The sequence below is a fragment of the Dendroctonus ponderosae genome, unplaced genomic scaffold (assembly GCF_020466585.1).
Source record: "Dendroctonus ponderosae isolate FM_Combo_2020 unplaced genomic scaffold, Dpon_F_20191213v2 Dpon_F_20191213_7, whole genome shotgun sequence".
Taxonomy (NCBI): Eukaryota; Metazoa; Arthropoda; class Insecta; order Coleoptera; family Curculionidae; genus Dendroctonus; species Dendroctonus ponderosae.
The window spans coordinates 11609691-11635301 of record NW_026018916.1 but is presented as its reverse complement, the minus strand read 5'-3'; the positions used below and the strand labels follow the sequence as shown (position 1 = coordinate 11635301).

At 32.5% G+C, this 25611-nt stretch overlaps 2 protein-coding genes across 8 annotated transcripts; both read right to left on the bottom strand.

The window, feature by feature from the left end:
• Window positions 1-11450: 11450 nt before the first annotated feature.
• LOC109543201 (succinate dehydrogenase assembly factor 2-A, mitochondrial) lies at window positions 11451-12656 on the bottom strand. Its single transcript, XM_019912786.2, has 4 exons — window positions 12510-12656; window positions 12299-12447; window positions 11884-11997; window positions 11451-11827 (listed from the first exon to the last, which is right to left on the bottom strand). The coding sequence occupies exons 1-4, from the start codon at window positions 12537-12539 to the stop codon at window positions 11671-11673; spliced, it is 450 nt and encodes a 149-aa protein (XP_019768345.1). The 5' UTR covers window positions 12540-12656; the 3' UTR covers window positions 11451-11670.
• Window positions 12657-15689: 3033 nt separating this feature from the next.
• LOC109543203 (lisH domain-containing protein ARMC9) lies at window positions 15690-24460 on the bottom strand. 7 transcript variants are annotated; one of them, XM_048668038.1, is made up of 18 exons: window positions 24287-24460; window positions 24193-24232; window positions 21406-21692; window positions 21215-21348; window positions 20932-21163; window positions 20718-20876; window positions 20504-20659; window positions 20351-20450; window positions 20158-20295; window positions 19607-19756; window positions 19378-19539; window positions 18965-19159; window positions 16847-17048; window positions 16655-16787; window positions 16481-16605; window positions 16282-16429; window positions 15920-16219; window positions 15690-15883 (listed from the first exon to the last, which is right to left on the bottom strand). In XM_048668038.1, the coding sequence occupies exons 1-17, from the start codon at window positions 24313-24315 to the stop codon at window positions 16027-16029; spliced, it is 2583 nt and encodes an 860-aa protein (XP_048523995.1). In that variant the 5' UTR covers window positions 24316-24460; the 3' UTR covers window positions 15690-15883; window positions 15920-16026. The 7 variants fall into 7 exon arrangements, with proteins under 7 accessions (XP_048523995.1, XP_048523996.1, XP_048523997.1 ...); XM_048668039.1 differs by having other exon boundaries at window positions 24283-24459; XM_048668040.1 differs by lacking the exon at window positions 15920-16219 and having other exon boundaries at window positions 15690-15815; window positions 16683-16787.
• Window positions 24461-25611: the final 1151 nt, after the last annotated feature.

Below are 25611 nucleotides of genomic sequence, written 5' to 3'. Positions count from 1 at the left end.
ATTCGTTCTTATTGCGAAATAGGAGCACTATTTATCAATCTGTAATAAAAGACGTGAGGAAATTCTGTCTTTTTTAAAGACAAACATTTTTGAGGGGAAATACCCATAAAGAAGTTTGTAAAAAAATGAATCCGCCTCAACAATATAGAACTTATCTACAATATTAGTTGTTGTGCATTGCTCCGAGTACTTCTGAAAATCTCTGCTGCAATTATATCCGATGCATTTTCCTCTATGTCTGGAACCCAACAGCTCTTGGTCGTCCACTATCTGCCTCAATTCCTGCAGTCAATCGTCCAGTGTCTCTAGCATTTTGTTGATGTAAGTTATTATAGCTTCTGCTATGTTAATGTGGCATGCCATTTGTATTTCAACTGCTAATAAATTGTTATTAAAGTTTTGCATTAATTGCCACACCTCTGAGCCATAGATAACAAATCAGATCTTGTCTTTGCCTCTGGACTTGTGTTTTTCTGCCGTAATATTGCGTTTAGTGCTCCTACCATTTCTTTGACTTCTTCTTCTTCGAACTTCTTCAGTTTGTCTTGGCTGCGTCATTTTTATTATCAGTTATATGCATTCATCATTATTTCTTATTCTTGATGGTCTAGGTCCAGGTTTGCTGGTGGTTCCCCTATAAACAGATTTTGGGGTTTGTTTAAATTTACCTCTGGTCGCAATTTTTTTAATTCTTCTACAAGCTTTCTGGACATAAACTTTAGGTCTTCCTTGTCCTGGTCATCTGCGGAAAGAATACAATGCCTATGAGGTATTTCCGATATGCAGTCCCACTTTCTAACACTTTCTTACCCATTATCTGAGAGCTTCATCTACTTGCATATTGAGTAGTACGGCAGATAGTCAGCAGTTCCGTTTTAGACCTTTAGGCACTTTGAAGCCGTTGTACAGGGTGTCCTGTAAGCTCATGGTCAAAAGGGTATTGCGATATTCTTTGGATCAAAAGAAGACACGATCTGACCTGACTTTTATTAAGAAAAAATGTCTGGCTCTTCTGCTATTGATGGACAAAGACCTCCAAAAAAAAACTTTTTTGAAACATCTGTAGGTTGGTACGATGTATTTTGGTGAAACTCACTGTGATTTTTTTTATGTAAGACTCATATTTTGATGAAACAATCGAGATCAGCCGTTTTGGACAAGTAGTGAATTCTTGAGTGTCGTGGTACAAAAACTACCAGAACTTTTTATTTGGTGAATGAAATCAGCTAATTTTTTTGGTTCATACACTAATCATTTACTCACAATTTTGTACACTTGTCTGTTTTCTTGCCACTTAACAATGTTAGACATTAACTGCAAATTTATTAGTTAATTTTAAACATCAATTCGAGGTTATACGGACAGTAACTGACATTTCGAAAAACTACGTTTCGACATTTAACCAATCCTGTCGTATATAACGTTAATCCTTGTCTATTTTATTGTCAATTTCTGTACAATTCCATGGTTACCACAATTTTCATAATTACAAAGCAACAGGTTTTTTTTAAGATAAAAATTTTTGAGGCGAAATACCCAAAAAAAAGTTTGTAAAAAATGAATCCGCCTCAACAATATCGAACTTATCTAAAGCAACAGGTGTTTACGTAATGTTAATTAGACAGATTACCTTGAAAAACATTGTTGCCGTCTTTCTGATATAGTTTTTTGCAAATTTCTCAGTTTTAATAACCATTAWTTTTTTTACAATTTTTTCTGTACTTCTAAAACACCACCAAACAACACCTCAAGRGAAATGACGCCAAAATTGAATCACYCTGTATATGAGGATGCTGATRGCTTGTTTAATAARCWRRMTGTRYTKAATTAAAAATCGCACCTTGTTTGAAGAACAGGTAATATTTTCATTGATAAAAAGTAGCTCTTTGAAGTATTATTTCAAATCTTTTCGATTCGCGATGGTTCTCAATGATACGAACAAAACATGCTTCAAATAAAATTTTGATGAAAACATTTTTTAAACTTTTGCCTTCAATTCCTAGAGAATAAATTCGTTCCATTCCAAATGTGCTTATTTTTAAATCAGTGTATTTGTCTCGTTTAGTCTGTATGTAATTTTTTTCTCAATTGATCACTGCAAAAAAAAACGTCCAACACGGAACTTTGAATAGTTTTCGGCTTGTTGCTAATATAGTACAACCATCTAAACATTCTAGAATCTCAATAGGTGAAATGCTTTACCATCTGACTAACTAATACACCCAAACACTGTTTGATGCACCTACTCGTACATGCTTTATTAATTTGGAATCATTCCCAATTGAAACAAAATGACCTACTATATCTCCGTCACGGTAAATATGACAAACAACAAGACTTAAATAGGAAAAACAAGCTATGCACACCAGATTTCATTAATAAAAATGACGCGCCAAGTGGAAATTCATTCGGAAGTTTGGGGGCGGGCAATATTCTAGATCGTTTGAGAAACAACAATTAAATGACGAGGATTTCCAATTCGAGGGACGATTTTTCGTGTGTTGGTGTTTATTGTCCGAAAAACATTTCTAAGAAAATTAATGTTTATCAAGCTAAATGACGATTTTTCTAAATCAAGCGAAATCAAGTATTTATATTAACAAGACAGTTTGATTGAATTGTATTTATATATTTTTTTATTAACTCCTTTTATTTGTTTACAATCTGTCCTGCGGCAATAAGTAAAAATGTTAACATAAAAATAACATGTGAGTGTTCACTCATTTGTAAAGCACTCTTACAAGCATGATCACTTATTTACAAAAACATTTAAATTGAGTGAACAAGTATTTATATTAAGTGCAACTTTTTGCAACAAACAAACACATTTTTAAACTCATCAGATTTTAATAATCCGTTGCCGCACATACATACATACATACATACAATCAATTTTTGAATTAGCCGAAAACAAGTAAAGCCATACATTAAACTATTCCCATCAAATGTGTTCAGGAAGTAGCTGAATATGGGCTATTATAAAACATTTATGATGCGAATCGTGCACATGTACAATGTACATTTGATACTACGACCGCTTCAAATGGACAAGCAATTTTCATGGAATGAATGAGACTTAATAAAACGATGAATCACGTGTGAGGCATTCTTATAAATAACATTTTCAGTTGCGGACTGTAGCTGAAAATTTTCATAAAATCCGATTTTCCCGACCTGCCTTAATCTGAGTCACCTACTGTTAGGGGACTCAACTTGACATTGTCTTTTTTTATACACATTCGTGTAATAAATTTCAGTTAACCAGAGGATATATCCTACATGTGTTTTGCGGAGGATGTAGCTCTTCGCACCGAAATTTAACATTTCCTGTTTTCTTAATACGACAGCACCGCATTTTCCAATACTTTTTTAATCTACCGTAAATTTTTCGGCGTAGACTCGGAATGTTTAAGATTTTTCGGCAGCGTTTTGCCTTGAAGTTATTTATACTTAACTGAAGCATCCCAGTTGTTAAGAAAACATCCTCAATTTATTTCACGTACATTGATTATTCTTCATATGTGCAATATTTCTATATTTAAAACCGTTGCAAAAACTATAAGAAACTAGAATAGAATTTCGGATCAAACCGCAAAAGCAATCAAGTGTAGTTTTCATTTTAATAATAATATGAGTAATGAATAATGAATAAATACATGAGTATCTTGCATCTTCAGAGGTTGTTGCTCAAAAGCTTACAACACAATCATGCTGTTTCTGTGGAATAACTCAAATTGAGATGATAATAATCAGTGGCAGTTGATTTATACGCGTTGCAGTGCTGCCGACAAAGTATGTAATCAAACTGATCAAACTGAATTATCAAAAATCAAATATATGCTAAATAATTGGTACGCAAAAAACTGCACGCGAAGTGAAACCACGTAAACCACGGTCGACCCAAAGAATAACCAGCCAATTATTATTTAATAGGGACACACTGGAGCTTTATGCGCTCCTTCGTACACCCGCGCGACTCTCCGCTTCTCCCTCGCCCTGTTAAACCAGACCCATGCTGAAAGTGGAAGTTTCGCTGCATGTTGTAAAGCGCCAACCGCGCTATTGGGTAGTAAAGTAATATCGGTTGTTTGCCCATTTCGATTTTTTAGGTGGTTTTCTTGTTTTGATGAGTTAAACTTGAAAACAATAATTATATGCTGCTTGTAACAAACCCTGTCGCGTGTATTACTGAACAAGCAAAGCTGAACCTTGAAGCAACAACTTTTTGTGTGATTTTTAATCTTAGTTTTATTTATTTTTTGCAAATTTTCGATTGAATTTACGTCTTCACATTCTGATAGTGTTTGGACAAGTGCATTTTGATTTGCCGCCTCAAACTCTCCCGACGATTCTGTTTGGATAAGCGAGTTATGAAATAAACTCGGTTAGAACTACACCCTGGATGCCAAATTCTAAAAGTGTGTTATTGTTCTGGACGGTCTACGGATAAACACAGCAGATGAATCCGTGCCAAAAATGCCTTAGAGTATAAACAATTCCGATAGAATCATTTGTAAAAAATATTATGTGCATGGTTCACTGAATATAATTGATTTGGAATAAAGTTATTTTCGGTTTAAATGTGAAACGAATGAAACTCATTTTATTGCTGGCGACTGTATTGGAGTAAGAAAACCAGTTAGGTTCGCAAAGAGAGAAATGCATTAGAAAATCGCGGTTAAAAATGTTGACTGGGAAAACGATCTGGATGTGAATCGCTTTTGCAATAGAAATCTGCGAGAAGTGATTCACATGAACGTAGATGAAATATTAATGCATGTGGATGAAGACATGTCAGCTACGTAATCATTTCTGGGGAGTTTCTAAAAGTACGGTGCATGTGTTCTATAAAACAAACACTAAATTTTAATTAAATCTGGGAAAGAGTCTTTTCAATTAAATTTTTTTGAGTGAAAGCACAGTTTCTCCAATGGGAGCTTATTTCAAATTAGAAAGCTCTAAAGCTGAACGTGTGAAACAATGGATCTAGATTGCGGTTCTAATTAAAAATTAACATTTTCGAGAATAAAGATGTATGAAGACAGAAGAAATATGAAGGCAAGTCGAGTAATAATTGCAAGTTACAGATTTATTTAAAGATAGTGTCTAAAATTCTTTGGTACTCTCGAAGCCAATTGCTTCTCAAAAACCAAGGATTACAATTGAATTAAATTTAAGAATGTTTTACTAAGTAATCACATTTTACCAATGGAGCTTCTCTTATTGGAAATATGATGCATAAAACAGCGAACCTCTAATGTAGTCTGATGGATTTTAATAAATTCTTGAAGCAAAATTAAGCAGCTTCTGAGTTATAGCTGATATCTCCAAATAAATCAAATCAATGAACCTGATCTTATCGATTATTCAATTCATGTAGATGCAGCAGCAGATATAATATAAATGGCTTAAGAACAAATAATGCAATTTAACAATGAAAAAGTTACAAAACCGAATAATCTCTACCCATGTTTGGAGTGACGGGATTTGCAAGTAATAAAATGATACAATGAACAATAATCTTCAAAGCGCACGATTTTTAAATAGATAGGAGATGTATTGAAAAATATCCTGACACCCACATGGGCGCTTTATTTTTATTCACCACTTTGCAACGTCTTTGGCATGGATGTTTCAAAGAAAACATTGATATTTTATTAGATGTAGATGAATATATTACATTTCGAAAAAAACTGTATTTGTACCATATTGTTCCCGACATAACAAATGACGCGGCTGTGGCTACTAAAAATAAATCAGCAAAATAAAGTCTACTCAGGAAAAATGATCGTATGCAAAAATAGAAAATGCATCAGATATTTTATTTTATTATTTGTGAATATCTGCAGGAATGTTGAAGGAAAAGTGTTCATGATTACTATATAGGGTCGTCCAAATTTAATATAAGACACTTTAAGTGAATAGGTATTCTAAATTTGAAACAATTACGAAAATATTATATGCACTATAGATCAAAAGTGTCGCCTGGCGGAGGTAGCGACTGTTGGAAGTGCATTCCTTCACCCAGTATTTTTTTTCAATTTGTTAAGAAGGTAAGTAAGGTAAGAGGATGAGACTCGGTATGTATATTGAGTCTTACAAGCTTATTAAACCTGTAAACAACCCATTTATGATGAATACTTGGGACATTTTCACTGGTAGAATATATTTAGAAAGTAACTTTGAGGCACCGGAAACTACTTAGTTTTGAACAAAACAGTACGTCTTAAGACTTTTGGAAAAAAGCCAATAGTTTTTTAGTGATTGATCAAATTTCCAACATACGTGCATTACAAAATCGCCCATTTCTCAACATGATTTATGCTTGAACCTTGCTCGTTCCAAGCAGACTTGATATACTAATATTTGTTTGGGGGATTCTAGAACGCAATTTTATTGAACGCACGATCTACCACCAAATTCTTAATTAATAAAAATAGGCTTAATTCAGAAGAATTTTTTAACGTTTTGTAAGATTTGTTAAATTAAATAGCCAGTAACTCTGCTGACCATAATGTGTAAGACATTTTCGATTTGTTTTCGAGCAAATAATATTCCCTAAAGTTTCGCGCGATTTAGATAAAGACGCACAGATCGAAATTTTGTTGGAAGGTATTTTCTCTCATTTGCTAATCGGAAATTGTTTTGTAGTGATTTGATTATTTGCAAACATAATTTTTTTTAAATTCTAGTTTATCTGCAAAAAATTAATTCTGGGAAGAAAAAAATAGTGTTTCGGACTACAGAAGGCTGACACGTAGAGGAACCACAATTTGTTTTAAGAAATCTCAATTAATTAAGAATTTGCTTTAAGGTCTTTTTTAATTTCCCGGAAATTATCTTTACTGCGATGCAAAAATCAATACACCTGCAGTGAGTGTGATTTGCAACTGCTCCATCTACATATAAACTTTGTCAAATACATATTTAAATTAAAGCTGGAATTTAAAAGAATAAATAAGAAGAATACAAATTGAATCAAAATTATGAGTTCCATTTTTTCACATTTCTTAAATTTCGCAATATGCCTTTTCCAATAACGTTTTTGTTTCACTCCTAATTTTTTATTAAACATTTTTATTAATATATTTTTTTGAAAATATAGGGAAAACTAGGGATTTTTTAAGTGACCATCTACGAATTTTAATTTTACCGATCTTAAATCACTGGCAACGTGTGGTTCTACAATAGATGGTAAATGATTGAAGTGTCCGATATTTTACAGGGCTTTTCAGGAAGTTCAAAAAATAACTTAAATTTTTGCTTTTTCCAAATAACTTTTTATATATCTGACCGATTTAATATTTCTAAATAAAAAATAAAAATAARTACATCTATATGGACTTTTTACCTTAAAAATGTGAAGAATCGCCCTGTACAATATCGAATCGAATTAGTATTAGTTATTAATCTTGCCCAAAGCCAAAAATGAAAATATATTACTATTATCCTTGTGTATTTTAGAAAATGTTCGTCCTTATAGACAAAGACAAAATATTAAAACTTATAGACAAAGGTTGCAGCAACGGCAAAACATTAAAATACGGAAAAATTGCCAAATTGAATGGAGAATTGAAATATTTCTGGCAAACCACTCACATTTCTGAATGGTAAAAGTTTGCCTGATTTCCGAAAAAAAACCTGTACGGTTTAAAATCGACTACACTATGTGAGTTATCCTAAGTAAGATCAGGTAAAAATATGCATAAAGTTTCATAAAAATCATAGAAGTTGTGTGGGAAAAACGAAGCATAAACACAAAATAAGATGCTCCATCAATGCGACATTCGTATAAACACTAGTAGAAACTTCTCGACGTGTCTATCGGTGGTTGAATAAGCCAATGATTAATAGATTATTGAAAGTTTTATAGCATAATTCAAGAAAGTCAAAGAGAAAGTAATAATATACTACCATTTCTCTTTAACTTGGCCCACGATATGTTAATACAGACTTTTTAAACCTTCATCTAGTTAAAATTGTCCTTTATTCACTTCAATCAGTTTTAAAGACATTGCCAGAATTTTCCACTATATTACTTAAACATCTCCTTTCACCCCATACACTGCACATGTGGAACAAGTATTGAAGTTTTAAAACAGGAATTTATGTGGACAGTTCAATATCTCAATTTTGTATATATGCGTGCTTATTAAAATGAAACGAGATCAAGGCAAGTTTACCATATACGAACTGTGGCCAGCAGGAAAAAATTACGACTACCCTGAAAATTCCATAAATTTGAACGTTCATCTGATATTCGTGTGAGGATGGATCCGAAAGTGTTCTTCATTCACTTCAAATTCGAGGGCTTAAAAAATACCTGTTTTGTGGTCGATACCTTCATTTACGATTAAATTAGGTTTTTGATAATCGCAACATTTAATTTTGTGTTTATTTTGAATTTTTTAATCGCTGATTTGTCGGTCACATAAAAACAATAAGTTCATGTTAGTTAAACAAAGTGTTGAAAGATGAGAGAATACGGCATTTATCCAAGAATCAACAAACAGAAATAGTGGAATTGCTCATTAAGCTCATCTAACCATTGGTAAGATATGGAAACTCGCCTAATACGCGATCGGCAGTTAAAAAGATAGGAAATGAGCAATTAAGGCACAATAAAAAAAAGCAATTAACTCACAGTTCCGGAATAAATACGATTATACGATTTGCTACTTTGTCGAGAAAATCGTCACAAATCAACCCAATAAGTAGCTGGAGAACAATCAATGGATCAATCGTTCATCAAAACGTTATGATCTAAAATATTTACAAAAGAACAACGTGTTTCTTACACGGTACATTTTGGTTCAGGAACGTATTTAAGATGATCTCGGTCACAAATTAAAATTTTACGAAGATCACAGTTATTTTGAATGACATTTCATTTTGAAAAAAATAAATGTGTCCCAACTAAAGATGCAAGGCACATCTAGTCTCAAATTCTTTAGTGTTCTTTAATAATAGAGACCACACTAAATGGTTATCTTTGATAGCGGGTGAATTTCATCAATTACTTAAAACAAATGTTTGTATTCCAATCAATTGAACGGTTCTAAAGTTTTGTTTCATTACGCGAACCAGTTAAGTACCATATCTAAATTAAAATAAACCCACTGACCGACGAGCCAACCATGGCGCTTCCTTAAATGGTCACCCGTCGAGTACCTTGAGTGGGTTCCACACCTGTTACGTCACGATGTGTAACTGCTAAAACACGTTTGTCGAAATTCTGAATTTCTGCTGCAATAGCCATAAGTGGACACAAGCTTCAATACGTTCAGTTTTTCAATAAGGAAATACTACCAACGTTTTTCCATGGTGAACTTTCAATATTGGAATTATGTATCTACTCACAAAACATTTCTCAAAACTTGCTGGCGCATGCATACGATATTTGAAGCATCATGCAACATAATTAGATGCATGGCATTAAAAATGTCTCATTTACCGCTAGGGTAAACTATTAACTTTATGCAAGAAATTATAAAGTATATAAACAAGCGAAAATATTTAATTTTTGAATCCAAATTATTGGCTAACCATTTGTTACTCTGATCAGGCATGTAGACTATTTATAACTTCAAAATATATAATCTTAAGTCCGTTGTAAATTATAAATTTTATACGTTCAGTAAATAATAAAAATAAGTGAAACGAGCGTCTGGAAATGCCCAGTAACGTTCAGTGCCAGAAGCTCCAATTTTCATCAATACTAGTCTAAATGTTAGAAAACATTCTGACAATTTTGCACAGCTGACCTTTAAATCAAGCAGAATCCAGAAAATTCACTTAACTCGAGTAAACAAAGAGATACAGAGGGATTCAGTCAGAATGAGCAATATTCAAACTGGAAATACTACATATGGAAGTAGATATTGGGGTTTCAAATCGTGTGAGAACGGACCCAATAAATTTGGTATTTGTTAAGAATTGATGGTTTTCTGTGATTTTGATACGAGACAGACAAATTTGATGCTGAATTAGTGGCAGTTTCTATAGAGGGTTTTATGATAAGAATGAGGAAAACAAAAAAAGCTTTCCCAACAACTTTTTCACAAAGAACTCGATTAGCTGAAAAATCTTCAAAAAAGTGCCCGTTTGATTACACCTATTTGAAAAAAAACGTTACAAGCATTTAATTAACAACTTTTAGTAGCATACTTTTAATAAATTCTTGTTTTTACTAAAACAGACCAAGCACTGTTATGAAAAGGAAAAAATGTAATAAAAGTGAAACAGAATAAATTGCCAGCAATGTTATTACTTTATATAGAGTGACCCTGCATCTAGAAAATTTAATACCCGTAAAATCGTTTTAATTCGTCGCTCATGTTTCGTAAGTTGGCGTCTAGAACGGATCTATTTTCGGCCTGATATGTTCTCATGTCTACCGAAATAACTCTGAACAGCAAAGTTATGTCGGGTTGAAATTTCATTAGCCGTACTTCACATACACATTATATCGATTCGAAAATAAAAAAGTTCGATGGATCTATAAATATTTCATTATTTCATGCTCGCTTGGCCCGGATTTTTTTTTTATTCGAAAGCAGTACTAAATTTATGTGGCCATGGAAATAGGCCTGTGTTTATGCCATTTATGTGTGTGGTCATAATTTCTCTGGTTCTCGATATACGTCTGTTCTGCTTCATTTTATTCTTTTCAGTTTTTCGGTTCCATTGTTTTCCAGGGTGGATTACAACTTTATGAATTAGGGATCACTTATCCCAACGCCCAGTAAACATTTTTTGCTTATTCCTGGGTTTTCAGAGCTTTCAATTTTCCTCGAATTTCTTTGTTCTGTTTAACATAGTTTTGTGTTAATTTTCAAAACTAAACCACCACACGTTTTTCTTCAATCTTTAGTAATTTTTTTTATATTTAATTCATGTTATCAGATATAAGCACGATGTAGTCAGCAAACAGCTATTTATTCAGTCGTCTTAGTTTAGTAGTGGGAAGCATCGAATAAAATAATTCAAATTATTCGATGTTGACAAGAATCGGATCTATTCGACTAAGTTTTGAAAAGATCTCGACTTAAATTAAGACGATAATCGGTTTCATATTCGCGCAGAGTGGCGTTGTTTTAGGACAAGGACATTTTAGGTTTTGAAGAAAACAATTTAAATTGTTCTCTTCTCTAAATCTCGAAACTTAATTTGCATTAAACTAGTTATTTAGATGATCCACACTCTTTCATTGTGTGCCTTACAACTCCGGATCTGCCTAGTCCGTTTTTAAAAACTTTTTAGATAAGAAAAGCTTATTCTTAATAAATACTGGAATAGAGCAAAAAGATTTTTTGAAAATAAACTGAGTTTTAGTCCAGTCCCCAAACCGTCTTCACAAAAATCAAAGAGAATTTGCATTATTATTGATTGATAGTTATGACGTTAAAATATCTTCAGGGAACTAATGAGTTAAAAACAAAATAAGCTTGAACTCTGAACTTGTGTATTGCATAGTAAAATTTCACTAAGGTAGGTTACTTTACGTACGTTGAAACGCTCATCCCTGTGCTTTTATCAACGAAATATATATTAAGAATAAATAAATCCAATTCAATCTTTCCCTACACTATCTCAGTCTGATTTTCATTTTACCCAACACTTAGGGATTATACAGAAACTCTTACAAACCAAAACAAAAAAAAGAACCAGTTACAAATCTGGTTGCCTAATTCTAGACTCTCTATTTAAGTTTTTGCAGTGAAGCTTGAGCAATTGCATGATGTCGCTGTTGTATTCTTCTGGAATTTCCTTCACTTCACATGCCCAGTAATAGATGTCCCAATCATTAGATGGTCCATTGATTAGTCTAGGAAGTTGTAAGAGATCAATAGCAATAGCAGATTGTTGTCTGCTACCACTTACTTGTCATATGTATCAACCTGCTCAGGGGTGAAATGTTCCAGATGTTTAGCCGCAAATGTGCTGAGTAGCAAATCATTTTCAAGCATTCCTCTTTTTCTTGACTGATAAATCAATCTGAAAGTTACGCTTTTACTTTGCTGGACAATTTGGTGGAATTCGTATGAAAATTTTAGGTGTCCGGTTCAGATGTTAATGAACAATGAACACTTTCAGAGAAGTAGGAAGTAGGTTCCTTCTAGGTGTTAGAAATATTTCTAATGGTCAATGCATTTTTGGATATCGAGAAAACATATTTGCAATATATGCTCTGTTCGGTAATTCAGAGAACGAACGAAAGTGTCACAAAAAGTACATGAAATGCAGCAAAGCCCAAGTTGTAATGATATTAATTAAAGCCCTAAAGTTTGGCACTTACCTGGCTTTGCGTTGCTTCAAATCCTCATTTTCTCTAGTTGTGGGTCTTGGTAAGTGTGTGACCGGTTCTTCGGGGGGATGAACGACCATGTCGGACAAACTGCGAGCACAAGCACCCCACTTAAGCCCTCGAGGAACAAATAATACTCTCTACCATAAAACAACACAAGTTCCAAATAATGTTACATAAGTTGTATTTTGTGGTGTCTTACCGCAAAGCTAGAGATGTTAACTGCGTTCATTATTTATAGATTAATTACAGGTGCAATTATTTCCTTTTTTCAAGTTTTAGAAGCTTTTGAGTGAATAGAATTTTCAAAATACAACACTTAACCTATTTTTTCATGTGAAGTCAGAGACAGGTGAAGGCAGAAACGACAAAATGGTTAGTTAAAAAGATGGATTTGCTCAATTTGGCAATCGGGCTTAGAGTCTTAGAACTCCCTATGTAGTTTAATTAAGACTTATTATCCATTACTACTTAATTGAAGTTTTTGTACGAGACCATTTATAATAATATGTAATATGTTTATTTTATTATTATTATTATTGCTTTAAATGCTGCTAGAGGGCATAAGTTTCCAAATACATAAATTGATGTATCTCTATTATAAGTATTTATTAAAAAATCAGTCAATATTTGAGTAGTTTTTCAAACTTAATTAAGTCACATCTTTTTCCTTCCGAATTCTAACACCCTTTATAAGCATTAAAGTGCTTCTGAAGACGCACTAGTTGAGCCAGAAGAACACGAATTAAATTATTAAATTCGCTAAAACCAAAAAATAGGTCAAAGAAAAACGGTAAATTGCTAAATGCCTTAACATCAATTGTACGTTTTTTTTAAATTATACTTTTAGTTCTACGAGGTTAAAACATAAAGTACCATACCAAAAAAACCACAAGTACCATAATATACACTCAGTTGTATTTTCAGTTGTTTTTTATTGGCCCCAAAAAGTATTCAGATTCAGTATCAAGAAAGCATAATAAAGATTATAATAAGGAAACTTTTCATAGAAACCGCAAGGGGCAAACGGATGTTCATGAATATGCATGATAAATCAAAAGTTTTCCAAGACAAGTCAAAGGTGGAACCGCCTTTTGCCCTGTAAAATTTTCTCTTTTAATAATTCTTGTCCATCTAAATATCGTCATATTTACTCGGGTGGAAAATAAGCTAAGGGGTTTTGAGGTATAAAATCGAATCCCGTACATATCAAGAGTACAGTCGTATTTAACTTTGCTTGCCGAAAGTTTATCCCACGAAATGGCTCAACATTTCTGGTAAGGATCGCTACTGTTTCCTGAATTTTGAATATCAGTTGTATTTTGCAGTGCATTTTTGATCATTGCGTCAATTTTTCTGCTGCTAATATCGCAATGCTGCTCGCAAGTTACATTTTCTAGAAACTGGGAAGGAGCTGGAGGCAAACGAAGCGGTCATCCGGTGATTCCAGTTCCAGAAATTTACTTTAAAATAGCTGGAAACAGTATTTGCCAGTATTTGCTGGTAAGTGAGTTAAAAAACACCTATGGATTTGATCTTAAAGTGACTTGAATAACGAGACAAATATCTTGATGTTTAAATAGTAAATGAGCCAAAGTTGAAAAAAGTGTTCTGACAAAAATATGGAGGATGGGAAATTAATCGAAACCTATTAATTAACAGTCGGAATGAGTGTGGATATTAAAGTCAAATTTTATCCATTTCTATTGATCAGAATCGCACATATTGTTATGCATAAAAAGTAGGGTATATGAATTTTAATTTCACCAGGACTTTGCATAGTTTATTTGTAAATATAAAAACTATTTTATTCAGTGCTTTACCTAAGCTTAAATAATTCAAACTTTTGTTTTTATCGGTTTACAGGCAAATAAACCTTCGGCAAGCTCGCCTACCACCATCAAATATTCAATTGACTTTTTATTGTCCTGTTATGTTTCATAACAAACAATTTCTAATCCTCAAATTTGCTGTTAGTTTTTTCGTATAACTTCGTATGATTTCACTGAAAACCTTCATTTATCTTAACTGATAACGAGCTGAAATATGTTTGACAATTTCTCTTTACGGTGACCAACGAAAAAAATCTACTTTGGAGATAATGTAAAATATTAAAATTTTGAAATTTTTGTTAAAATTAAATACAATTTACCAAATTAAAACCATCACGGCTTTTTAAGTTTTCATAAATTTCTCATTTCCAATAATAATAAGTTAATAAATTCTGCTAAGAAATTCGTAAAACCTTAATTGCAACGATTTATCACTTCTAGTGGTTTTCTAAGAAAGGAACTTACAGTTTGTTCTAGTTTCTACTTTCTAATAAATCGTTCTTCTTGATATCTATTTTTTTCTCGACTTTCTCCTATTTATATTATAACTTTAAATAGTCATAGTTCCATTGAAAGATCACTGACTAGTCATAACTTTGAAAATTTGAATCGAAATATTCTATGAGAGCTTTAACTATTTCTTTTTTAGTCGGAAATTAAGCAAATGACTTCATGCGAAACGCGACCGGAAGAAGCAGCTCCAATATTTTCAACGAATTAAGAAAGGCAACAATAATTGTTAATTCAATACAAGGCAATGTAGCTGAAAACCGTAGAAGTAGAATAATATAAAAGTTTCTGTAAAGTTTTGTTTCATTATTACTATTATTTTATTTAAAGTTGTTCTATTTCACTATGCAGAATCTTAGGAAAAAAGGTAAACTAAGGTTTCATTTCGGATAACGTTGGAACTTAAATCAAATCACCTACAAACCTCTGAAAGTCAAGTGAGCCAACTAGTAAGAAATCTACATTTACAAAACCTTTAAAGATTCCCGTTTAGGTACATGTATATATTCTCTTTTTACAAATAATGTCGGTTAATTTTAGTTAGAATTAAAAATGTTTTAAGACTGAGAAAGAAATATTAAATATTTGAAGCAATTAGAAAGTTGTTTTTGTGAGCTTTATTAAATAACGCATCCGCAGACAGTGATTTATTAGGTATTTTTATCTCCTTCAAATCAACTGGTGCTCAAAAATGCTAGGCACTAACTTGCAAAACATTGCAAGTTATTTAGCAGAAATGTTTTAAAACTTTAGTAATCCGTAATATTTATAGTTAGATAAAATGTTTTATTAGCGATTTCCAGTTTGAAACTTAAAATGTTTTATAAAAATAGCAAAAAATAATTTGAAACACGCATCTTAAAAATGAAATCTAATTTAAATAAAAGACTCCCTTAAAGTGTTAAAATTACCGTGTTTCTTAAAATACGTGAAATTACATTCAGCCGCTTTTTCACTCTCCCCTCTAAATTTTGTATGGCTTTACCTTTCGGTATCTGTATTTATAGAATGGATTTGGGGGATAAAATCTTGAGCCTCAGTTAGTTTCAAAAATATTATATTTTTATACTACAGAGTTGGCGTTCTAGTTATTTTTGGTTTCGATTCAAACGCGCAACTGCATTTCCTTTCGCCACAAATTTTGCATCCGCTTCCAGTTCTACCACCTAAAATAGGTAAGCGATGGTCAAATAGTTTCAGCCATGCCTTCAGAAGTGTACATCTACTAAAAAGGCTAAACAAAAAATGTGTATGCGTAAAATATGGCCACCAATCTTAAAAACCGTGCTCTATTAATGGTTTAGGCAAACCATCCTATGGAAGTGAATTTGTCTAGTTTTCATAAAGATCTGCGGATTAATAAAATTAAAAGGTTCCTTAGTGCCGGGCATCGAAATGAAACAGTGCGATTTCGCAAAAATTTTCAAACAAACCGCTATTGTCGTTATTTGCAACTAACTGCTCAGTAGAGATAGGATGAAGCAAAATTCCCTTAGATGTAGCTGCTTGCAAATCAGACTCAATGGAAGTTGCCTCAGATCCAATTTTCTTCTTGTCCTTTACATACTGACTTAACATAGAATGCTTGTTTAAAATGCTTATATTATAAACTTTACGTTAACTTCAACTTACCTAGATTGGGATTCCATGTTCTTACCCTTGGTAATATTCACGTTAATATCTGAATCGCCAATGTCTTTCCTAATAGCTTCGTAGCAGCCACAGTAATATCTGTTTTGCCCTGGCGTGCATTTGCTGCAGGAACACTGAACATTTGGGCCTAAAGTTTAAAAAATGTATAATTTTTTGCATACCAAAACGTAAAAAATACCATTTTGCAATCGCTGACAATTTTCCATATAACATATAGGATTTGGCGGATACCGCCCACCTCCCGCGTTGAATGTTTTATTCTTAACAGATTTGGTTGCAACATTTTGCGAACAAGTTGCGTACCTACAATTAAATAATAACTAATTTTTTCGGTCAGTTTCTAGATACTCACCTTCTAGGTTTGGCCGTTTCAAAAATACCTCTATTCGAGGATGGTTTATGAGAAAATTGCTTTGTTTCTTCGCTGAACGATCGAGCAGAATTTGGGGGATCCTTGCTCAACGCAAAGTGTGAAAAGCTATTATCTAAGATTAAATATAATTTGTGTGTTCAGTTGCCTGTGTCCAATTCGTCCAATGCTTACCTTCAGCCTGATATTCTTGCAATAACGTTTCCCCGGATGGCAACTGCGTAATAAAATCATCTTGATCCAGCTCTACTTCTAACAGGTCAACCTCTTCTTTGCTCTCATCGTCATCCTCTCGGATGGTAGGATCACTTCTACCAAATAAACGGGCTTGGAGGATGAAATCCAATTGCTTCTTGATGTTTTCGTTAGTTGTTATCTGCAATTGAGAATTCTCTTTTATTTATTCCGGCTGTTTTCCTATAAAAGTCGCAAGTAAATAAGTTTCCCAGAAATAATCAGAAGTTTGTCAGATCGCAATGAGAAACAAAGTGCTCTGCAAAAGTGATGGAAATGTAGATTTAGAARGTAGAAATGCGCCTTTTAAATTAGAAMTGCTGATATGTAYAGGGTTATTRATTGAACTYTGGTCACCCCGTTTTTGCATCTAATTTGAAATTTAGACAAAAATGTTATATTCWAAAGTTGTAGATATTAACGTCTAGTTTATTTTAAGATAGTAGCAATTGATACAGGGTGTCTSAAATTCAAGTGGCAAGCRAAACTTACCCTTTTTAAATTAAATGTACTTTTTATTGCATTTTTGAGCTATCTGTAAAATTCTAGGCCTATTCGATATAAATGCAAACTAACATTATGTAATTATGTAGCAAGGTAATTTACGAACCTAAATGCATTTSATTATTGARAATTATTAAAAGTCTGAGCTGAAATATTTATGGTTYCTTTATTTATAATAAAGACAAKAATTTCGTCGACATTAATGATCCGAATCAGAAATCATGTTTATTTATAATAATTGTAGTTTTTTCAATGTAAAATAAATCGGAATTAAAATTWRTAGATGAAATTTRAAGTTCTACCTGCTAAAGTAGTGCTAAATTCTAGGACATTGRTGTGTGGGACAATTAAAACTACTTCGCTTTTYCAAAGAAAATAAKTAAAGTTTTTAGAGGTATTTTGCAYTTTAATCAACTCTTCCCACTTAAGGCAAATTTTTCTCTGTTTAACTTCAATTTTTCATACAGTGAATGAATCCGGAATTTTCGAATTGTTGATGAWTTCTCAATACTAAAACCTGAAGTGAGTGAAATGACGATGCGTCAATTGGTATAATTTCCCAAAACATTAATGAATTTGCGGTGGAAATTGCAAACATGACAGTGTAATTCTGTTCTAAACCAAATACTGTTTAGGATTTTTGGGAAAAGTCAAGTTTTAAAGTGTTTTAAATTTTTCTAACGTAGAACAAACGTAAAATTAAAATAATAAATAAAAAGTAATTGATTTCTAGTTTTCTTGGTAAAAGTGATAGTATTATTAGGAACAATTCTCATCTTTCTAAGAATTGTAGGTAGTAAGTAAAATGTAGAAGTAAATGAATAAATCTTTCTCTAATTAATCCACTTTTTTAAACCGCAAGCAAAATTAGATTTCGCTCAAATTTTGGTCAAAATTAAGTAAACTTTTGAATTGGTTAAATCGATTACCGTTGAAATGTTTATTAAAAGTTGAATTTTCATTGCAAGAATTGATAATTTTGCCTGAATGCGTATTGCCTCTTTGCATTGCAAGTTCTTTTGGCTTTCAGTGTAAATTCGTACAAATTTATGCGAGTTTTGTGGTATTGTTAACAAATAATTTGAGAATCGATACCTTTTTTCTGTAGGAAATGAAGATTATATGTATATATTTCGACAATGCTTCAAAATGTTGATAAATCCGTTTCTACCATATTATTGAGCTATTTTTTATAAACTCTGGATTTTTGCAAGGCAAAAAAACTGGAATTTAAATTGCAAACTGTCTAAAGTTTTGATGCCAAAACTGATGAAATTTTCGACTTATATTGCCTTTGAAACTGATGAGAATTTCCGGTTATGTCTGCTGGAGTAAAATTACGCCACGTAATGATAGTTTTACGAAAACTTTCGGAAATATTAGTGATCTTGTGAAAATAATTATCTTGCAAATGAGAACGCAAATAAATACTTTTTCTCCAACTTAATCTTTTTGTTGAAGGAAACAAGGGACAGTTTTGTCTACAAAATAAATACCTTTCCAACTATCCAATCAGAAGATTCTTATTAATTTAACTCTTATCCTGATACATACCTGAATAAGTTTTATTATAATTTTATCAAAGTGTTGATTCAAAGCCTCATCAACAATTTCGCTTCTTTCAAACAAACTGAACATCACTCCGTTGATGTATGGAAGATAGGTTTCATTTTCGCATTCTAAAAATTTTCTTAAAAGACCAACGATTTTTATGGGGTCTTTGGTTGATCTCTCCTTTGCTTCTGTTACCTTTAAATTTACAATAACGTAACTTAACTCAATTTAATATAAAATCACTTTAAGAATGTGGAAGTTCTCAGTATTTTTTTATAATAACTTTTTGAAGCTACTGCTTAATTTGTTCTATTTATTAGTTGTTTATCAGTTGATCGTTTGGAAAAACGAATGGAACAATAACAGTTAGAAAAATTCAAAACTTAGCTTTTAATTGAAGAGCGGGTACCCACCAGACATAAGTTCATTAGCAAAGCGGAGCAATACTCCAAACAATACTTGGACAATTTTTCGTAAAAGTCATCCATATAGTCCACTATGACTTCGAAAAGCCCTTCGTTCACCATTTGAATTCTGCATTGTTTCCTTATCGACAGTTTTTGTACACTAGCAACCTAAAACGGAAAAATTCCTCATGAGGTTCAACAATAATTACAAAGTTTCCACTTTTGGCCAACTTACCAACATGTTTCTAATCACGGCACCGGACACGCTTTTTACATCTTTAACTTTCTTTATGAGAACTCGTTTCAATAATCTTTCATCCAATGTGAGGTAATCTCTTCCAAGTCTTAGCGATGCCAGGGCGTTTATCAATCTACAGGCAGACTCCTACATTCAATGAAATGTTTCAATTTATATGATAATGTAAAGATTTGGAACCGATTTGAGTTGGAGCAAATTTTTTAAAAACCTATCATTTTGTTTTTCGTAAAAGGTCTCGAACTGTGTGTTCGGCAGGTTCATTTAGTTTTGGCTGTAGGTTTTTTGGCAGTAAATTTCCTTATTTAGAATCCCGAATTCACCATATTTTCCTTGTCCTTTGCAGTTCAACAGTTATATGGAAAGAACCAACGGTTTTTATTATTGATAAATTAAAATGTAAACTTTTGGAATAAGAACACAGCTTCCAAGGATTTAAAAAAAACACCGCTAAACCTAAAATTCAGTTGCTCCAACCCAACCAACCTCACAGCATAAATAATATAATAAATATTAGAAGTGTTATATACTTGAACATAATGATCCATGTCGTATCCCAGCAGCAATCTTTCAGGTATACTAATATTGGCACGTAATTCTAACACATCGTGGTTTGCATAAGATTCCATAACTTTTTCCCTTGTCGGTCCATTGTTTTTGGTAATTCTCTGGAAAGGTGGCGAGATATTAAAAAACTATTTAAAGCCGGTTGCCTCAAAGTACCCATCTAAGAGCCTGTAGAATTCGAATCCTTTTCTCATTTTCGCTATACATGAGGTCTGCTTTCAGTTTAGCATAGTTGATATAAACAGAATTTTGATGCCTACGGATCAAGTCAATAGATGAGGACCATCGCTACCTGAGTGTCTTGTTTACCTCATGTTAACCGACTCGGGCCTGGATAATTCTCCTTCTCCAGCTCCACAGTTGGAAGGCGATTTAATCGCCTCATTTAGCACGTTGCCTACAATCTTTTCCACATCAACTTTATTTAGTGGTTGTTCTTTTGGCTCGATTTCCGCAGTTTGGCAGCTAAAAATTATGAATCAGGATACTTGAAAACGCATAGAATTTTAATTAAATGACTTGCCGTTCCAACTCAAAAATTCTTTCAAAAACCGTTTCCAAAACGTAGCGCACAGTTTCGGGAGTAAGGGGCGATGGAAGTGGAGTAATGGAACCTAAACTCTCCAAATTCAAGTTCAGGAAGATGTCTTGAGGTTGAGCATTTTCAGTTGGTTTAATGGATCTAGACATTTAGAATTTAACGGGGTAAACTTGCTTTATATTTTATTACACCGTACTTGATAATGGTTGCGTCATCATTCTTAATCTCTTTCATTTCTTCTGGATGAATCACTTCAAGCTCATGGTCATTTAGTAATACATGCTGGTTATCATTTGGCTGTTCTTCAGATGTTCCACTTTCAAACAAAGTTGGGTAAATCTGCTTGCATTGTTCTAAAACCGTTCCAATGTTCCTGGTTTGGCCGATTATGTTCATTTGCAGGGCTGTGGTCAACTCACTTGTAACCGCTACAAGATCCTAAATTTACCTTGTGATTAATGTGAGCTTTCAATCGATACCTATTAATTTATGATGTTCATTTTGTAGCTGATCAAATTTGGACTTTAAATGCTTGACTTCATATCGGGAAGTTTCACCAGTCGCTTTTATTCCCTGTTCCTCATTTCTGATTTTTTCGTTATTATTTACAGATCTGAAAAACATTATCCGGAAATTCAAGCGGCCGATTAATTGACGTACTTGGTCCTACCGTAGTTCAGTATAAAATTGGCTTTCCTGACAATGATCGCACACATAAAATATATGAGTATCGTTCGGTTTAATTTGAAAAGTTTCTCCCTGAAAAGTTCCTTCTAACCAGTGGTTTCTACACCTGGCACTCGGTTTAGTATCAGTCTGATTCGCTTGGCTTTTCGAACAGTTACATCTAGCTAAGAGAATTGAGGCGCTTGGAAGCTTAGCGATGTCAGCTTTTTTTATTCCCCATTCCCCCATGAGGGTGCTAGCGGTTTTTGGAAATTTTTGATGTTCCAGGAACTAAAACATCAGCTCTTGAGTTAGAGGAAATTGAAAATGAAATTCGGAAAGCTAAAGATACGAATTCGTTTTTAATTTTACGCTTTAAACATAAGTATGAAGAAAATCTTCCGGTTCAAATGTGATTCGATTAATAAAAAATTCAAATTATTGGCTACGATCAGAGAGGAGTCAGGTATTTAAAGGAAAAATTATTAATAACGCTTTAAACCAGAGCCAGTAAAATTATATTGGTGTTTTTTTTCAAATTCCACTAATCCTTAAGTAAGATGGAAAAATACAATTAAGTATTACAATTTATTTAATTTAGGGGGCGAAAATATGTACATTAAAATTGTGAGTTCACATGGGATGGCATAGTGCTTAGATTACGTTTTACAACAAAAAGCAATTTAGAAAACGGTGATTCTAAATTAGAATTCACATAGCAAATTAGTGATCATATAATCATCATTTTAAGGTAGAAACATTTTATTTTCATTTCAGTCCGTAGAGAACAATATTTAGATCATTATAAAATAGCATTTGAAATTCAATTATGCCAGTGATCTGTTTTAAACATTTTTACCATGTTTCTAGAATTCAAAAGCTTTGTTTCAGTTTTATCATGAAGAATAAAATTGATTTTAGAAAAGACAAACAGTTAGTTTCAATTAATCTTAAATTCATTATAAGGAAAAAAGTGTTAATTGAAATACGCATAAGGTGACGAAAACCCGAAAAATTTTGATTATTTGAAAAGCAAGATTTAATATTTTTAAATTTTAATTCAAAAAATGTATCTCGCTTCAATTAATAATACATTTCCACTGATTATTTATTCAGTTCTGAGATGAATAACATTAAAATTCCAAAAGAAGAAATTCATTGATTCTAATTAATGTAAATTACAGTTAAATTTTAAAAAAATCAACTAAATAAAAACTTGGCAACGGAACTGAAAATTAATTAATTACCAATTATTCCAGAATTTTGATATTAAATTGATATAATTTTGAAAATAATTCACATGTGATCAAATAAATGAAATTATTACTTATGATCCCAACTTATAAAAACAGAAGTTTTGCATTCAATTAATACTCGAAGGTTAATTAAATCGCATTCAGTAAAAACATTTAATTGAAACCATTGAATGAAAGTTAAGATCCAAATAAAAAAATGAAAGGAGAAAAAAATATGAACACAGTAAAAAGTGAAATTTGATTTTAATTGCCGCAGTTAATTTAATGCTTCGAAAAAATCGTTTAAATTATTTTATATACAGTGTGTGTTAGTATGAAATAGTTTCATTGCGTCTAAACGGTTAGAGTGAGGGAAGAAATTAAAATACCGTGCTTCCTACATAACATAAAAACATAATGTTGACGCATATTCATAAAAAAAAACCTTTAAAAGGCACTACCGTCAACAAGTTTGGATTTTTTATAGCGTCCGCCAATTTTTATTTCGTTTCTAAATTCTCTATTAAATTTTCAATATCATTTTATACCTGGACCTGGATTTTTCTTGGCGTTCTTTGCAATAGGTAAATCAAAAATGTATTTCTCAGAAATGGTAAAACTTGCCAACCTTCTTTTCTCTTTAGATTTTAGAGAAAAATTTAGATTTCAAATCAATAGAGATCAAAATATTTCTAATTAGTTTTTTATGGACACATTAGATCTTTCTATTTTCATTTATTTGACATTTAATATGGCATACATATAAGTATAGGTATAAGTATGAAAAGATACGAAGTATACGACGAAAAATAAATTAAAGAAAAAAAAGCTAATTTTCAAAAAAAATTGGTTTAGTCATTTGAAATATGTGAAATCTGTAATTCTTGCAGATGCAGAACACAAAGTTAGAAACACGGTATTTTTTTTGCCTCAATCTTATTTAGACACAAGAAAACTGTTTCAAAAATAAACCTCTGAGACATGATGACAAAAATGCTCATGAACTATCGACAATTATGACAAAAACATTTTTTACTTATATGTTTTTCATTTAGGTTGAACAAAAATACAAATGAATAATTAATTAAAACTGATGTAATTAACTGAATCAACTGTGTAGATCACAATAAAGTGAAAAAAATTGAAAGAACCGCAGGAAGAAGCAAAAAATAGTTTAGAATGGCAACATTAAGTCATTTTTTTTTAACCAATCTGCTGTTACGCAAGCTGATAAAGCACAATAAACAAAAATAGTGAAATGGTAAGCAAGCTCAATTAATTCTCATAAACGGCAGCTAAAAGCTGCGTTGCACACCCGTTGTGCGATATAAATTTAATGAGTTATTTTATTTTCAAATTGAGCGCTCAATGGCGCAGTGTCTTCGAACAAATTCATAATTTTCATTATAGTAAGGTTTTAGTCGGAATTGTTATCTTTGTAAAATAAACGATTGGCGCACATCTTCAACTTTGCAAACTTAACTGCATCAAGTAATTGGTGGAAAAAATACCCAAAAAGCAGACATTTACGCACAAGTAAGTGTTTCAGATCTTACCAGAAAGAGCGTTTTGAAAATTCCCAGAGCATTAGCTTCCCTAAAACAAATTCAAATGAAAATTTGGATTTCTTCTAAAAACTTACTTACCTACTGTATTAAACTCGACTTTTTATTGTCCATGAACACTTATGATTTCCGTTGGTGAATGAGGAACGTAAAATGGAAGACAGGGTTGAGCATTTTCTGCTCGTGAAGAACGCGAAATTTGAACTGATATTAAAATCAGAATTTGACAGTGCAAATCGATATGGAACTTCAAATTTGCATGTCAGATGGACGAAACCTAGATTGCAAATTCCAGTGTTTCTTCATAAAGGCCTATTATACTCGCTGGTAGATCAGAGAGGGTGATTCAACTAGGACTAGGTACATTTGGTGATAATATTCAACTCAATAAATCCAGCCAAATAAAAAAATTCCAAACATTATTTTGCCTAATTTTATATTGAACAGCTTGAAGTTTTTCGATTCTATTCTATTGGTAAACTTGCTTACTGCTTCCGCTTCCAAAATGAAGCTTGTTTAAGCTTCGAGAATCTAAGAGTGTTAGCTCAGAACCCCTCCAAATTTTTGAGGTGCTTTGACAGGAGTATGCATCTACTCTCTAAGCTAATTGGTTCGTTCTTTGACACAAACCTTCTGTCATTTCCCGGAGTATGTGTCAAATTAAATCCAGACGAAGAGTAAGAGCGCGTAAAGTGTGAAGCAACCGATAAATGCGGCCCAAAGCTTGATGTTAACTGATCTTTGAAAATCCAAGCAATTTCATAGAGAACACCATAAACTTGAAGTTCTCATTTGTGTCATTGCTTGCTTGAAAAACTATATTATGGCCGTTTTCTCATATAGAAGGAGTTTTATATGATGTAGCGTGTCTTCTGGATGCGACCTACTTACTCAACCTTCTATGGCGGTTATGCCTGTATAATTTGTGGAAGTTTTAGCACACATATTTTTCCTTAAATCAACACTTGCGTATCTAAGGACGCATATTTTTCAGTTTGAGTGATTGAGGACATTGAGGATTCCCGGTTGAAAGTCCAACATTCCTGTCTGAGCTCAGCTTGTACAAATAATACAAATAGAAACTTTGCTATGTTGGGTAATGTTGGGCATTTTCAGCTATCGTCCACCATAATGCAAATACTCCTTATGGAAAACTTTGGAATATTTCAAATCAGTTTAATTCTAAGTGGTCACGACATCGCTACATCCCGTACCTGTTGTTTAAAGCCTTGTGATTAATCCAGTTTTTTTCTGTGTCGTTCCCATTTATTTCCTTTAATAATTTTAGGCCATGACAACAGCATGGAAATGCGAATCAGAACACATTTTAAGCAGCAAAATATTATTAGGTTTGTTGGACGTAAACTATTTATTTAAGTGAATCCTCAGCTATAGCTTAAGAAAATAATC

What these genes read in the sequence shown, in the direction of transcription:
- LOC109543203 (XM_048668038.1), bottom strand. Translation starts at nt 24,315, where the DNA reads ATGGACAATAAAAAGTCGAGTTTAATACA. An exon ending in TTTTCAAAACGCTCTTTCTG is followed by an intron (nt 21,693 to 24,192) that starts GTAAGATCTGAA and finishes CTGATGTTTTAG; the next exon opens with TTCCTGGAACATCAAAAATT. An exon ending in AGAATTTTTGAGTTGGAACG is followed by an intron (nt 20,660 to 20,717) that starts GCAAGTCATTTA and finishes CATAATTTTTAG; the next exon opens with CTGCCAAACTGCGGAAATCG.
- LOC109543201 (XM_019912786.2), bottom strand. Translation starts at nt 12,539, where the DNA reads ATGAACGCAGTTAACATCTCTAGCTTTGCG. An exon ending in TTAACATCTCTAGCTTTGCG is followed by an intron (nt 12,448 to 12,509) that starts GTAAGACACCAC and finishes GTTTTATGGTAG; the next exon opens with AGAGTATTATTTGTTCCTCG. An exon ending in CAGGTTGATACATATGACAA is followed by an intron (nt 11,828 to 11,883) that starts GTAAGTGGTAGC and finishes ACAACTTCCTAG; the next exon opens with ACTAATCAATGGACCATCTA.